General features: G+C 48.2%; 1 protein-coding gene and 1 non-coding gene across 3 annotated transcripts; one reads left to right on the forward strand and one right to left on the reverse strand.

Annotated features, from left to right (window-relative positions):
- Window positions 1–993: 993 nt before the first annotated feature.
- Window positions 994–1,098, reverse strand: LOC116484348 (U6 spliceosomal RNA). The gene has a single exon (XR_004252525.1). It is a non-coding gene; the product is annotated as a U6 spliceosomal RNA (small nuclear RNA).
- A 4,933-nt stretch (window positions 1,099–6,031) lies between these two features.
- EGR4 (early growth response 4) lies at window positions 6,032–8,946 on the forward strand. 2 transcript variants are annotated; one of them, XM_032176876.2, is made up of 2 exons: window positions 6,032–6,570; window positions 6,971–8,946. In XM_032176876.2, exons 1-2 carry the CDS (start codon window positions 6,435–6,437, stop codon window positions 8,293–8,295), a joined length of 1,461 nt encoding a protein of 486 aa, XP_032032767.1. In that variant the 5' UTR covers window positions 6,032–6,434; the 3' UTR covers window positions 8,296–8,946. The 2 variants fall into 2 exon arrangements, with proteins under 2 accessions (XP_032032767.1, XP_032032769.1); XM_032176878.2 differs by having other exon boundaries at window positions 6,974–8,946.
- Window positions 8,947–14,245: the final 5,299 nt, after the last annotated feature.

The raw sequence follows: 14,245 nt of genomic DNA on the forward strand, positions 1-14,245 counted from the left end.
CTCTCAGCTCTGTCCAGTGTTGCCAAAGGAAGACTGTAGAATGGAAGATGAGAGAAAGAATAACTTCCCTCTCTCCTGTAGGAGAACAGCTTAGAAGCCAAGCCACCTTGGAAGAATCCACTTTTCCTAATGGCATGCAGCCACCTTGTTCTCCTCGGCACCTCTCCCCATGATCCAAAAGAGAAAGAACAGGCCAGTTGTGCTGGCTCACACCTGTAATCCTAGGGCTTTGGGAGTTCATGGTGGGAGAATCACTTGAGCCCAGGATTTAGAAACCAGCCTGGGCAACAAAGCGAAACCCCACCTCTACAAAAAATGAATAAATAAAAATAGAAAGAATTCAAAATAGAAAGAACAAAAGTAAGGAGGGTACAGAAGTCCCCACACCCAGTGTCCCCACCTAGTCCTCCCAGTCTATGCCACAGCAGAGCAGCCTCACTTTCAGTGCCCACTACAGGGATGTGAGGAGCATAAGGAAGGCTTCCACTCAAAAAGTCTTTGGGTGAGGAGGCCAAAGGTGGGTGGATCACTCAGGTCAGGAGTTCAAGACCAGCCTGACCAATATGGAGAAACCCCATCTCTACTAAAAATACAAAATTAGCAGGGCATAATGGTGCATGCCTGTAACCCCAGCTACTAGGGAGGCTGAGGCAGGAGAATTGCTTGAACCCGGGAGGAAGAGATTGCAGTGAGCCAAGATCGCACCATTGCACTCCAGCCTGGGCAACAAAAGTGTAACTGCATTTCAAAAAAAAAAAGTACTTGGGTGAGGTATTAAGCCTCTATATCATGGAAAAGGAAATACTAAGGCTCCGTGAAAAGATTCTCATCCTTACTGATAATTTTTACAATAAAAATTAAAATATCACTGGGATGCCTCTTTCTGCTTACCAGTTGGTCCTCACATACTGCTAGTTGGCCCAGAGATTGGAACAATCTTTTTAGAGAAATATTTAACAATATATATAATTTTAAGTGTTTGTACCTTTGTCCTAAAACCAGTTCTATTTGCCCTAAAAAGTTTCACTTTTTTTAAGGACCATACTAATCTTCCCTGTATCATTCCAATTTTAGTATATGTGCTGCTGAAGTGAGCATGAAATTTCACTTTTTGTAATTTAGCCTATGGCTATAGTATGAGTTCAGATCCCGGCATCATCACTAACCTGGTAAGCTTGGGCAAATTTCTTAGTGTTCCATGCTCAATTTCTCCATCTGTAAAATAGAGATAATAATAATACTAATCAGGTTGTGGTGAGGATTAAATGATAAGTATAGATAAAGCTCTCACTACCTGTCAGATAGTGCCCATAGTAAATAACATGCAAATGTTAGCTAGAATACTGTAATATTATTACCCGACCAATGAACCACTTATACATAAAAGGCTATATATAGCCAGATTCTTTATAACAGTGAAAGACAGGAAACTGTCAAGTTAAAAAATTATATTCATCTACACAATGAAATACGCTGGTGAAATTGTTACCAACACTATAGATCAACACTATAGATGGGTATCATTATGGAAAAAATTTTAAAAAAACAAGGTACAGTGTTAAGTTAGTTACAAGAGTACATATAGTATGAAAATGATGTAAATAAGAATGATGATGATAATGTGATTGTTGACTAAATGGATGTTGCATGAATATGCATGAAAATATAGGAATCAACCTAAAACGTGTTCGTGTGTGTGTGTGTGTGTACAGGATAGTGAAAGGTGTTCTCGTTCTTTGCATTATAATTTTTAACATTTGTTTTTTTCAATAAGCCTGTTACTTTTGTGGGCATTAAAAATAATAGCCATACTCATAATCATAATAATGACCCAAACCACAAACTAATGATGGGCCATGAGCAGGGAAGAGAAAAGAGACAGAGAAGGACCCTGACAGTTGGCCTCTTGCCTCAGGGGCCAATGATCACACTACTTCTGCCCTAGTGGCTGTGGAAGCCCAGGGGCACTGCAGAGGTCTTGGGAGTGGAGCTGGGCACTGCAGATGCTGCAACTGGATGCAGACTTCATCTCTGCTGCGGCTTCATTGGCCATGTTTTTTGTTACTCTGATGGCTGGTCCTGCCTCTGTCCCTGCTTTTAAATAAATCCTTTAGGAAGAAAAAAAAGAGGGAGTGGAGGGAGGGGGTAGGAGAGAAGAGAGGAGAGGAAAGGAAGGAGAAGAAAGGAGAAGCAGAGAGGAAAGAGGAGTGAGAGATGCAGTGCCCCTGCATCTCCATGGCCCCAGGAAGTGGGACATGGAACTGTTCCTCAGCTCTCGCTGTCAGGAGTCGCCATGGAGACAGAGTGCTGGCCTCTTCATGATTAATACTCCCAGGCAGCTGTCTTCTTGGAGTCTTTTAAAACATATACACTATTATTTGAACACACTGATATTTAGAGCAGAAAGATCAAGGTAGGGTGTGGAGGAGGGAGCAGTAGCATAACCAGAACTATGACAGGGGCTGAGCCCTCCCCAGAAGAGAGAGCAGGGAGGCTGCCTCTACCCTCCCTCTGCCCCTCCCCACCTCCTTCCCTGGATTCAAAGCTTCCAGTCTCATGCACTGCAGCATCAGCATCTGAAGGGCCAACCCAGCACCTGGCACTGGGCTGTGCTCAATGAATATTTGATGAATGAATTTCTTCATTCATTAATTCATTCAGCAAATGTATGTTCAGTGCTTGTCTAGAAAGTGATTCTCCTTTGCACCTTTTCCCATGGAAATAGAAAATTCGCTCTCACCTTCCCCAAGATCACACACACACACACACACACACACACACACCCCAACAACTTACACAACAGCTCCAAAGAACCTTATATGTGCTACTTCTCAGTACTAGTTGTGACCCCCCGTTTTCCTATCCATGGTCATCACTCCAGGGAATTCTTGCAGGGATGGGCACCAGCCAGCTCAAGTTTGCACATTACATCCTATTTGAAAGCTACAGGGAGATCCTCCATCTAAAGCCATCTCACAGTGAATCCTTTTGTAAAATTAATTATCTTTTCCTAAATTGTCTTATAGAGTAGGCTAGCCTGGACTTGACTCTCCGCCCTACCACTGAATAGAAGTGTGGTGTCGATCAAGTCATTTGACCTTTTTGAATCTGTTTCCTCATCTGTGAAATTGGTCTCTAATTCCTTACTCCATAGAACTTTTGTGGAGATTGAATGATAAAATATTTGTAAAATGCTCAATGTATGTGATTTCCCTTTTTTCGCTTGTGTACATTTGTGTTTTTATATTTGAAGTGTGATTAAAATGGAGCTCATAGATCTAAGCTCCTCTCTCTTCCTTCCCTTCCTAAAGACCTTTATTTTATCTGGGCCCAGAATATCTTTGTAAGCTGTTAAAATGTAGGGAGAAGAAGGGACGAGCTGGGAAGAACTACAAAATGCTCAGCCCCCTTTATATTCCCTCCCAGTTCTCAAAGAGCCAAAGGCAGATGTAAATTGCCCTCCAGAGGTAGCCATCCTCTGTGCCTGTGAGTGTGTGTATGTGTGTCCATTGGAGGTAAGTAGCATAGACATGGGGTGTGAGCCATCCCACACCCAGAGCACAAGCTGTCTCTTCCCTATCTCCTTTCCTAATCACTCCTACCCACCCCCGAGCCCTGCCCCCAGGTCTGGCCTCTAACACAAGAAACTTTGGTGACTTGGACCCTTGTCCTAATACAGACCTAGTCCGACAGCCCTTGGCAGAGAGAAGCAATGGCTTGGCAACTCACCAAGAGAGTAGGGGAATTATCTGTGACTAAGAAGGAGGAGGAATGCTGTGGCAGAGGGAAGAACAGCAGAAGGGATGGGCAACCTGGGGCTGACCAATCTGGCCCGACGGGGCGACCTGGGGAGACCTGGACACCAGCCCAGTCAAACTCCTCCCCTCCTCCTCCCTCTCAGGCAGTAGGATGCCAGAGTGGATTTGAGACATGTGTGCCCTGCGTGTCTGTTGTGGGCTCACCTGGCCTTGGCAATGCATTTGGATTATAACCAAACCCTGGATCTGAAATAGAGTATAAGGAAAATCGTGCTTGGTGTGTCCAATCTTTACAGACATCTGCTGGGTTTCTGCATTTCCTACATGCTCATATATGTGTTACTAACACAGAACCATAGGTATAGCCATTTAGTAAGACACACTGCAAGTTCATGACCCTGTGAGAACCTTTGTATGATTTGTGGACTTGAGGAGAAGATGCATAAAAGTGTGTCAGCATATGTTTTGCAGGTGATTGTGTGAAGGGACATATTCTATGAAAACACTTATAAGGTCACTGTGGGATGAGGAGTGGGCACCTAGTGCTGGAGATGGGGCTCAGGGTCCCAGCAGACATAAAACCAAAGTCTACCTTCTGGCCTGTAATAGGTACTTAAGAAATGAATACTGAATGAATGAACATTGAGAAACTGAATGAATGGGTGTTTGGATAATGGACATAGGGTGAAAGGACTGAGAATATGGTGGGGTTTGGGCATTCTTGGGCTCTCTCTCTCTCGAAAAGGAGGGTACAGGGGTGGAAGAGAAGCTGGGGGCTATACTGCCCATGATGCTGAGTCCGCCACCCCCAAAGGGCTTTGTTTCTATTTGGAAAAATGAGAGAAGGAAGGAGGAGCCCTAGACCTGCCCACCTTACCCTCCAGCACACAGAGTCTCAGGAATTGATGCTCTTCATAAAGAAGAACATGCTATTCCATGTATTTATTTAATCCTTCCCCCCATGTATTTATTTAATTTGGTTCCAGAAAGGAGTTAAGTGAGCCATAATACAAAATAAAATAAACATTTTAAAAAGAATGAGAGAATGAGACAGAGGGAAAACCACAGCAGAAGAGAGATGAGACTAGGAGAGTAGGCAAGCTTCTTTGTTGGAGTTGGCTCTGATGTTTCTGCAGCCAAGATTCACAGCCTTCTTAAGGCTAGGATTTTTTTTTTCTCAAAAGAAGCCCAATTATTTCAAGTACTGATTCCAGGGAGATATTTCCCGTAGATTCCCTGTGTGTTTCTGGGAACAACATCCTTAGAGTGAAAGTCATTTGTATGAAGGCAGAAAAAATGTTCTGCAGAAGCATCTCATACCCTGTGGGTGAGGGAGGAGTGGGCAGGAATTGGCCCTACTTTTCTGGAAGACAATTTTCCAGTTGTCTATCAAAATTTTACATATACTTTGGCACATAATTACACTTGTTGGAATTTATCTCACAGACACATTCACATTTATATAGTCAAGGATGTTGACTCCAACAACATTGGTATAAATAAAAAGTTGGAAACTGCCTACATGCTCATGGATAGGGGACAAATCGACAAACTCAAGGTCCTCCCTTACAGCGGAGTACTATACAGGCTTGAAAAAGAATGAAAAGATCTTTATGTCAGGACATGGCACAATATCTAAGTTATTTCAAGTGAAAAAAAAATAATAATATTGCAGAACAATGTGTATGGTTGGATATACATAAAATTCTGAAAGAATACTCAAGAAACTTAAATGTGGCTACCTCAGGAGTTAGGAATGAAGGTAGGTGGAGAAGAGGGACTTTTACTTTTCAATTTAGAATATACCCTGTTGTGCTAGTTGACTTTCCTCCTACTATTAACAAGTATTACAGTCCTTTTTAATTTAAATTATTTTTCCTAGCACAAATTAAAAAAAAAAAACTTAAAATGGAAAAACACACAGGCGTGAGCAAAAGAAATGAATGGCAATAATCTCTATGCGCCTGGACGTTTATGTGCTCTCAGTTTCTCTCCATAGGAAATGCACAGGTGAGAAACAGACGTTAAGGGGGATTCAGTGTCAAGCTAGGAAGTGGCAGAGGGCAGATTCAAACCCAACACGGTCCTCCCCTGCTGCCCCTCGGCCTCTGCCTCCAGGTGGGAAGCGCATATACCGGACGGTCGGCCCGGGGAAGCGCAGCGCCCTAGACGAGCGCATCCGCGGTCCCGGCGCACACAGGGCTCTACGCTTTGGGAGCGCGCGCGCACGCAGCGGCGCGAGCCTGGCGGCGGCGGCGACAACAACAACGTCACAGCTCGAGCTTTCCTTTTCGGGAGTCCCCGGCACACATCCTGTGTCCATGTTTGGGCATTTACGTCACAGCGGCAGGGCCGGGGCCTCCCAAAATGGCAGTGGCCCGGGGAGTCGGAAGCCCGGAGCCAGCGCCGCCGCAGCTATATAAGTGGGGGGGCTGTGGGTTGGGGGAGCCCGGCTGCGCTTTGGAGAGGTGAGGAGCCGCCGCCCGAGGTCGGTGCGGGCGAGCGAGGGCACCGCGGCTCCCCGACTCGTTTCCCAGAGGTGAGTGCCCGAAGCCAGGAGCCCGGGCGCCTAGGTCTGCGCGCTGCGGGGAACCCCTACCGCCAGCCTCCCCGCCACCCGCGCGCCCCCAAGCCCAGCGGGCGAGGCCCCGGGCGCCCCACAGCCGGCGCCGCGCCATGCTCCACCTTAGCGAGTTTTCCGAACCCGACGCGCTCCTCGTCAAGTCCACTGAAGGCTGTTGCGCCGAACCCAGCGCTGAATTGCCCCGGCTGCCTGCCAGGGACGTTCCCGCGGCCACCGGCTACCCTGGAGGTAAGGAGGGCGAGCAGGGGTGCTCAGACGACGACGGCGCAGCGCGGGGGCGCACCATACCTGAGAACCAGGAGGGACTGGGACACTGGAGCTATGAGAATAGGGGCGATGGGAAGCTTAGGAGTCCTGGGGTGCGCACCCCCATTCCCACCCACATTGGGCCGCCAGCGCCTCCGCAGGAACCTGTGCGGTTATCGGAGCGCCCTTTTGCCTGTGCACGTGTGTTTTGCGTGTGCATGTTTCTGTGTGCTCCTTGGGACGTATGCGGGCCCCTGCTGAATCAGAATGTGCAAAAGGCACTTTGTGTATATCCGTGGGCACCAAGAGTTTCGTAGGTAGGGGCTGTGGAGTCAGGTGCACCCTTTGATGTGCCCAGAGCTGATTCCTGCTCCCTCCTCAGCAGGCGACTTCTTGAGCTGGGCTTTGAACAGCTGCAGCGCAAGTGGGGACTTAGCCGACTCCTGCTTCCTGGAGGGGCCTGCGCCCACACCCCCTCCCGGCCTGAGCTACAGCGGTAGCTTCTTCATTCAGGCAGTGCCCGAACACCCGCACGACCCGGAGGCACTCTTCAACCTCATGTCGGGCATCTTAGGCCTGGCACCCTTCCCCGGTCCAGAGGCAGCAGCGTCCAGATCCCCGCTGGATGCCCCTTTTCCTGCGGGGTCCGATGCCTTGCTGCCGGGTCCGCCGGACCTTTACTCCCCGGATCTGGGCGCTGCCCCTTTCCCAGAGGCGTTCTGGGAGGCCTCGCCTTGTGCGGGTGCCCCCTCGCAGTGCCTGTATGAGCCTCAGCTCTCCCCGCCCGACGTCAAGCCCGGCCTCCGGGCGCCTCCCGCCTCGCCAGCGCTGGACGCTGCCTCTGCCTTCAAGGGTCCCTACACGCCCTGGGAGCTGCTTTCTGTGGGGGCCCCAGGGAACTGTGGGTCACAGGGAGGCTACCAGGCCGCCCCGGAGGCTCGTTTTCCCGCAATAGGGACCAAGATTGAGGACTTGCTGTCCATCAGCTGCCCTGCGGAACTGCCGGCCGTCCCAGCCAACAGACTCTACCCCAGCGGGGCCTACGACGCTTTCCCGCTGGCCCCGGGTGACTTAGGGGAGGGGGCTGAGGGCCTCCCTGGGCTCCTGACCCCTCCTAGTGGGGAGGGAGGGAGTAGCGGCGACGGCGGAGAGTTTCTGGCCAGTACGCAGCCTCAGCTTTCCCCGCTGGGCCTTCGCAGCGCCGCCGCGGCGGACTTCCCTAAACCTCTGGTGGCGGACATCCCTGGAAGCAGTGGCGTGGCTGCACCACCCGTGCCGCCACCGCCGCCCACCCCTTTCCCCCAGGCCAAGGCGAGACGCAAGGGGCGCCGCGGCGGCAAATGCAGCACGCGCTGCTTCTGCCCGCGGCCGCACGCCAAGGCCTTCGCTTGCCCGGTGGAGAGTTGTGTGCGGAGCTTTGCGCGCTCCGACGAGCTCAATCGCCACCTGCGCATCCACACGGGCCACAAACCCTTTCAGTGCCGCATCTGCCTCCGCAACTTCAGCCGCAGCGACCACCTCACCACGCACGTGCGCACTCACACCGGCGAGAAGCCCTTTGCTTGCGACGTGTGCGGCCGCCGCTTCGCGCGCAGCGATGAGAAGAAACGGCACAGCAAGGTGCACCTCAAGCAGAAGGCGCGCGCCGAGGAGCGGCTCAAGGGCCTCGGCTTTTACTCGCTGGGCCTCTCCTTCGCTTCTCTCTGAGCAAGAGATGGGTTTATGGGTTGGGGCGCCTCCGTTCGGCGCGCACGAGATCCGGGCCGTTCCCCTCCCCGCTCTTCTTCTAACTCCTCCTCGCACGCCCGAGGGCCGGCCTCCGCTCCCGCTTCCAGTTTTCTTGAAGCGCCAGCCTCACACGCCCTATTCAGCACCAGCTCCGCGGACAGTTCCCGCGGTCCAGGCGCTGTCTCCCTTGTCAGCCGCGCTTTGGGGGGAGTCTTCTGAGACCACCCAGTGAATAGGCACTACCCTGGGATTCAAGACAGTCTTTTGTAACTGGCACACGCCCCACGCCTTCCTCTATAACCCCCAGAGACAGGCTGGGGCAGCGCCAAGGCGGTCTCGCGCGGGACTTTGTACAGCAGTGTCTTATCCAGCAGCCATTGGATGTAACGTTTTGCTTTGGGGTTTTTTTTCCTTTTGTTGTTGTTAATTTTTGTAAAGCAGACGCTACTCTCAAGCAGTTGACAAAACTGTTTATTTTTGCAATTAAAATTATTGTGCTAAAAGCTTACTGAATCTGCCATGTAAGCTCCTGACCCTTCCCCTCAGCTTCTCCACCAGGACCATATGTGCCAGAAGATAAAGGAGATCCCCACGCTCATGGGGTACAGGCCCTGAACATATTACACACCCACTGTCAGGCACACCTGCCAGGAACTGCGGCACAGAGTAGGCATTCAATAAATGTGTATTGGATTAATGAACGAATTTAATCACAGCTCATCTAAGGGCTGGAGGTGTTTCTGGAACTTGAAAGTGGTTAAAAGGCGTAGGTGTTCAATATTATGTATATATTATTCTCCTTAATCCTCGCATTCCCAAATAAAGCAGGCATATACCTCATTTCAAAGATGTGGAAGCAATGTAGATAGCTTGCTGGAACAATGTAGTTAACCCAGGCTAGGAACAGACAGGTCAAACAAATCTGTCCAACTTCAAAGCCAACCCTCATTTTCCAACCCCAGAATGGAGGCACCTAAACTTAATAGCACTGATTGGAAAGGCTTCCTACCAGAAGGCGAGAAACAGGTTTGGCAGCTAGAGGGAGCTCCAGGCAGTAGCGACAGCAGCAAAAGGCTGCAGTATTTTGGTGCTGTTTGTGAAAGCCCAGAGTGTTCAGTGTCACAGAGGCTCCAGACAGTATCTATGCATCTGTTCAAGAGTCACATGATGTCAGGACCCAAAGGGTCTCAGCATTTAGCTAGAGCACACCTGAATATAGGTAGGAGCAGGCACTTGCCAGAGACTCATGGTCACCTTAGTTGCTCTTCCCACAAAAAGGATCTTCTCCAGGTGGCATCAGTCTACTTACCATTCAGCCATGCGCCTGCCACAGCCACTTTTCTCCAGCTGTCCTTCCAAGTGAACTCTTCATGGCTTTGGGATCAGAGGAAGGCTAGGAGGGTGATGAGGAAAGCATGACCTTGTAATGGTGAAGGTGGCCCCTTTTTACTCTTTGAACTCCCCACCCAAAGCTTTTCCACTCTTTCTGGCCAACTTGGGCAGACCTTGGAGCATAAAAAGGCTGCTGTGCTCTTCATCTCTCTGCTCCAATGACCCCTCTCTGATAAGGAAGAAAGAAGGCCTGTGTCTGAGGACTTCATTCTTTTCTCTTCTGAGCTGAGCTGTTCTTGAATTAAGAGAGCTTACAGCCCTGTGATGCCAGATCAAACCAGCTTCTGATCCTCTTGCTTGTTTCTTCACCCCTTCACTCTCAGATATGCTCACCCTCCACCCCACAGTCCAGCTGACGAGAGACAAAATGATCAACTCAGAGAATTCCATCCTTTTCTCTCCCCAGGTGTTAAGTGCTTTCATGTGGCCAAGTATCTTGCATCTAAGAAACTAATTTGTGGTAAAGGATTTAATATTACCTCTTCTAGGAGAATTAACATTTTAGAACAGTAGCCTGCAGAGGGCAATGTTTAACCCTATGAAGAGGCTCAAATTGTGGATTGTCAGGCACTATAATAAGCGGTAGATTCATAGAGACACAAGATAACGATGACCCTCATTGTCTTACTATTTAAGTCACCACACCTTTCACTTATTAGGCATGGGCCACCTGACTTCACTTTTCATGAAGAGTAGGGCAAGAAAAGCATAATGGCCCATATTTCAAGCAACTGGTCCCAAACCACACAAGCTGAACAAAGGAGGAAATGCAGACAGTGGGTGGCTGGCCTCTGATCACCCCTATCTTGCCCTCTCCAGCAGCATTCCAGCAAGTGCTATCAGCTCCATTATTCTTATCCTCACACCCACCTAGGCCTAACATCACTGATGAGAAAACTGAACCCCAAAGAAGTGACTTAGTAGTAGTCCTGGTACCAGAGGCCAGTCTGGCTTTATAACTCCTAGCTGAGAAGTTCCTGCTATGTCCCAAGGGACACTGCTCCCATTTATTGGAGCTTCCCCTAGGGATTGTGAGGGATGAGAATGTTAGGCTAGAGATGGAAAGAGTTAAAACCAAACAATCTGAAAATCAATCCAAACCCAGGACCCAACCAGAATTGGAGACCAAAGAGCTCATTTTCCTTATTTGCTCCTCTTTTTCAACTGGTCCTCAAAACAGTGTTTTCCTGGACCAGTTCTTAGCTCTCTTCTTTCCTATTTCAACACTTTCCTTACAGAGTGCATTCATTGCCAGGCCTTCAGCTATTATTCCTACGTAGATGGCTTCTAAGTCAGACAGCCCCATGGTTCTAATGAATACCCCCATATGGATGTCCCACCACCATTCCAAATACAGTCTGTCTAAAATCAAATCACCCTTCCATATTGCTGGTAATAGCAACATTATTTGATTCCCTGGATTCATCTAAGTAACTACAGCTCTGTGGGATTCACTTTTGCTTCTTCCCACCCCACACATCCAGGCTGTCACTTAGACTTGTTGAATCTTATTGTAATTCTTCAGGGTCTTCTCTACTCTCATTCATGGTACATTGTTTCGGGTTACGCATTATAATCTTTAGCTTGTGAGCTCAACTTCAGTGGGGATTTACTTGGGCAGCAATACTCTGTGGCCTTGGGTGATGGTATGTTTCTCCTGAGCAGTTTCCTGTTTGCTTCTACCAGGCACTCCAAGAGTATCACCTGATGGATACCAATCTTTTGTTAATTTCTTGGCTTGAGGTTCTTGTAACATGCAGATGTTTTGAGTTCAAAGTCCAACTCAAGTAGTTATAAATTCTCAGAGACAGTTCCCGCTTCTCTAACCAGGACCCAGGTCAGGACAAATAAGCAATATGCCTCCCTTCCCATACCTTCTGGGGTTAGTCACAGCACATCTCATGCTTATATTTCTTGGTCTCAGTCCCCCTATTTTGGTCCATGTAGATTTTTTTCCCTCTCTTGCAAGCTCAGCTAAGCATTTCAGGAGATGTCTGTTACATTTTATGAAGCAGTCCACATATTTTGTAGCAAGAGAGTCATTGGGCTATCTAGTCAACAATGTTGTTGAAAACTGAAGCCAGATGATATTAATTCTTCTGTTAAAATATTTCCCACATTTATCCTCTCTGTGCCTATTGCCAGCATCTTAGTCCATGCCACTGCCTCCATATACACACATACCTTGGCTATGTCAATTTCATAGAATCACATAATAGTGTTGCAGTTGGAAGGAGTTTGTAAGAACTTCCTGTCCAGGCCAGGAATGGTGGCTTACGCCTGTAATCCCAGTACTTTGGAAGGCCAAGGCGGGTGGGTGGCTTAAGTCCAGGAGCTCAAGACCAGCCTGGGCAACATGGCAAAACCCTGTCTCTATTTTTTTTAAGTATTTTTTTAAAAAGAACATCCTGTCTAAACCCACACTCTATAGAAGAGAAAACTGAAGCCCAAGATGTTGGGGGTTTTCTGAAGAGCACACAGATAATAAGAGAATGAAATGGGCCTTGAACCTGGGCCTTCCAGTTCCAAGACCAGTGCATATCTAAATATCCACTCACTCCACAGATACTGAGTGCTACTACATGCTGGGCCAGTGATTCCCAACTATTTTACTTTCTGGGGCACCTGAGAAATTCGACACACACATCAGTAACAGAGGCTCACTCAAGTCCTGATTCTCACACCGGAAAGGTGGGAAAAAGTAATACAAATCTTGATGAGGTGGGATATGGGGGGGAGTTTGAGAAAGCAACCCAGAATGTTTGCTATTTTCTCCCTCTTCACCCCAACTCCTGTACCCTGTTTAAGACAAGGCTACAGTATGCCAAACTGCTTCCTGTGGTCCCTCTGCCTCCATTATGCCTCTTTCATTCCACATTACCCAGCATTAATGATGAAAATTTCCTAATACACCATTCACAACAAACAAGGGCTTTATCCCAAACTGACCAAGGTTTCCACCCTCCTATAAAAAAAATACCTATTTTTCACCCTTGCTATCAAAGCCCTCTATATCTGATCCAAATTCACCTTCCAACCTCCTCTGTCATCTCTCCCTTTGGGCTTTGCTCTGCCACCTCCCTTCCCCCACTAGTTATCCAAATACTCCCACCCTTGAGCACCTTCAAGGGCAGAAACCTCGTTTGATCCACATGTGTGGTCCCCATATCACCAAGTCTAACATGAAAGTGCTTAATTATTGTGTCAATTAGTTGAACAACAACAAAAAAAACCCAAAAGGAGAAGAAGGGAAACAGAAAGGGGAAGGAGGAGGGAAGGAAGGTAGTTGGAGAGCATGAAGCTGGCAAAGAGAGAGGGAGGAGAAAGGATCAGGAGGGAAAGATGGGAAAAAGCAGGACTGAGGACCGAGTCTGCAGCGAGGGGCCCTGATAGGCACCATCTCATGAGTGGGTCTACACCTCTGGCTAGTCTGGGTCTTTCTAGCTCTTGCTGAGCCCACAATTCTCTGCCTCAGCTCTGGGACCCCAGAGGTGTCTCCGTCACTGAGCTCTCTCTCTCTTTTGGTTTCTCTGGTTCACATGGAGTGGGATTCAGTTTAACATTTTTAGAACTGTGGTTCCCATAACAACCAAGCAGGAACTGTTGTCTGTGAAATGTAGCATGGGCACACATGCGCACAAATATGCATACATTCACAGACATGTGCACACATGTGCACACGTGTGCAAATACACACGCATGAACTCTTACCCACACACACATGCACACATGCATGTGCCCACAGATACACACATGCACCTATGTACACTTGCATATGCACAAGTGTACACCTGCATACACACACATATCCACACAGACTCATGCACACATGTACAAAAGCACACACATACATAGCCATGCATGTCCCAAATTGTTTTGACACATTCACAGGATGCACAGAGTGAGGAGAAACATCACAACAACAAAGGTGAAATCAAGACAATATACGGACATTTTTGGCCATCTGCAAGAGCAGATGGATTTGGGGAATCTGCATTTTGACACGTGAAGGTCCAGTGGACTTTATTATAGCAGAGAAGGCAGGAGAGCATTGTGGTTGAGCATAGACTTTGGAGTTTGATGACTTGAGTTCAAGTCTTGACTATGCCATTTATTGAGCTCTGAACTTTAGTGTCTTCATCTGCAAAGTGGGGATAATAATAATATTAGGAAGAGTAAGTGATATGCATAAAAATTATTAGCATGATGCTTGGTGCCTGGTTAATAGGAGCTGTTATCGTTTGGGTATTAGGAAAAGTGATTTCTCATTTGTCCAATCTCAGAAGACTTCCTCGAGGAGGAAAGAAATTCAGGAGCTACAGAGAGGAAGAGAAGATCGAGAGAGGGGGAATTCGACCTGATTGGCCACTGTGCAGCCTCTGTCCTTATTAAATTTGCCATTCCCCCAAAGCCACTGACAAGTTTACAGATTATCCTTCCTGATACTGAATGTCGCAATGCTTCTGCCTTCACAGGAATGGGATGGGGATCAAAGAGAGTTCCCATGAGCCCCAGAGTTACTAGAATCCTGGGACTA

This window comes from Hylobates moloch, unplaced genomic scaffold (genome assembly GCF_009828535.3).
Source record: "Hylobates moloch isolate HMO894 unplaced genomic scaffold, HMol_V3 SCAFFOLD_15, whole genome shotgun sequence".
Taxonomy (NCBI): Eukaryota; Metazoa; Chordata; class Mammalia; order Primates; family Hylobatidae; genus Hylobates; species Hylobates moloch.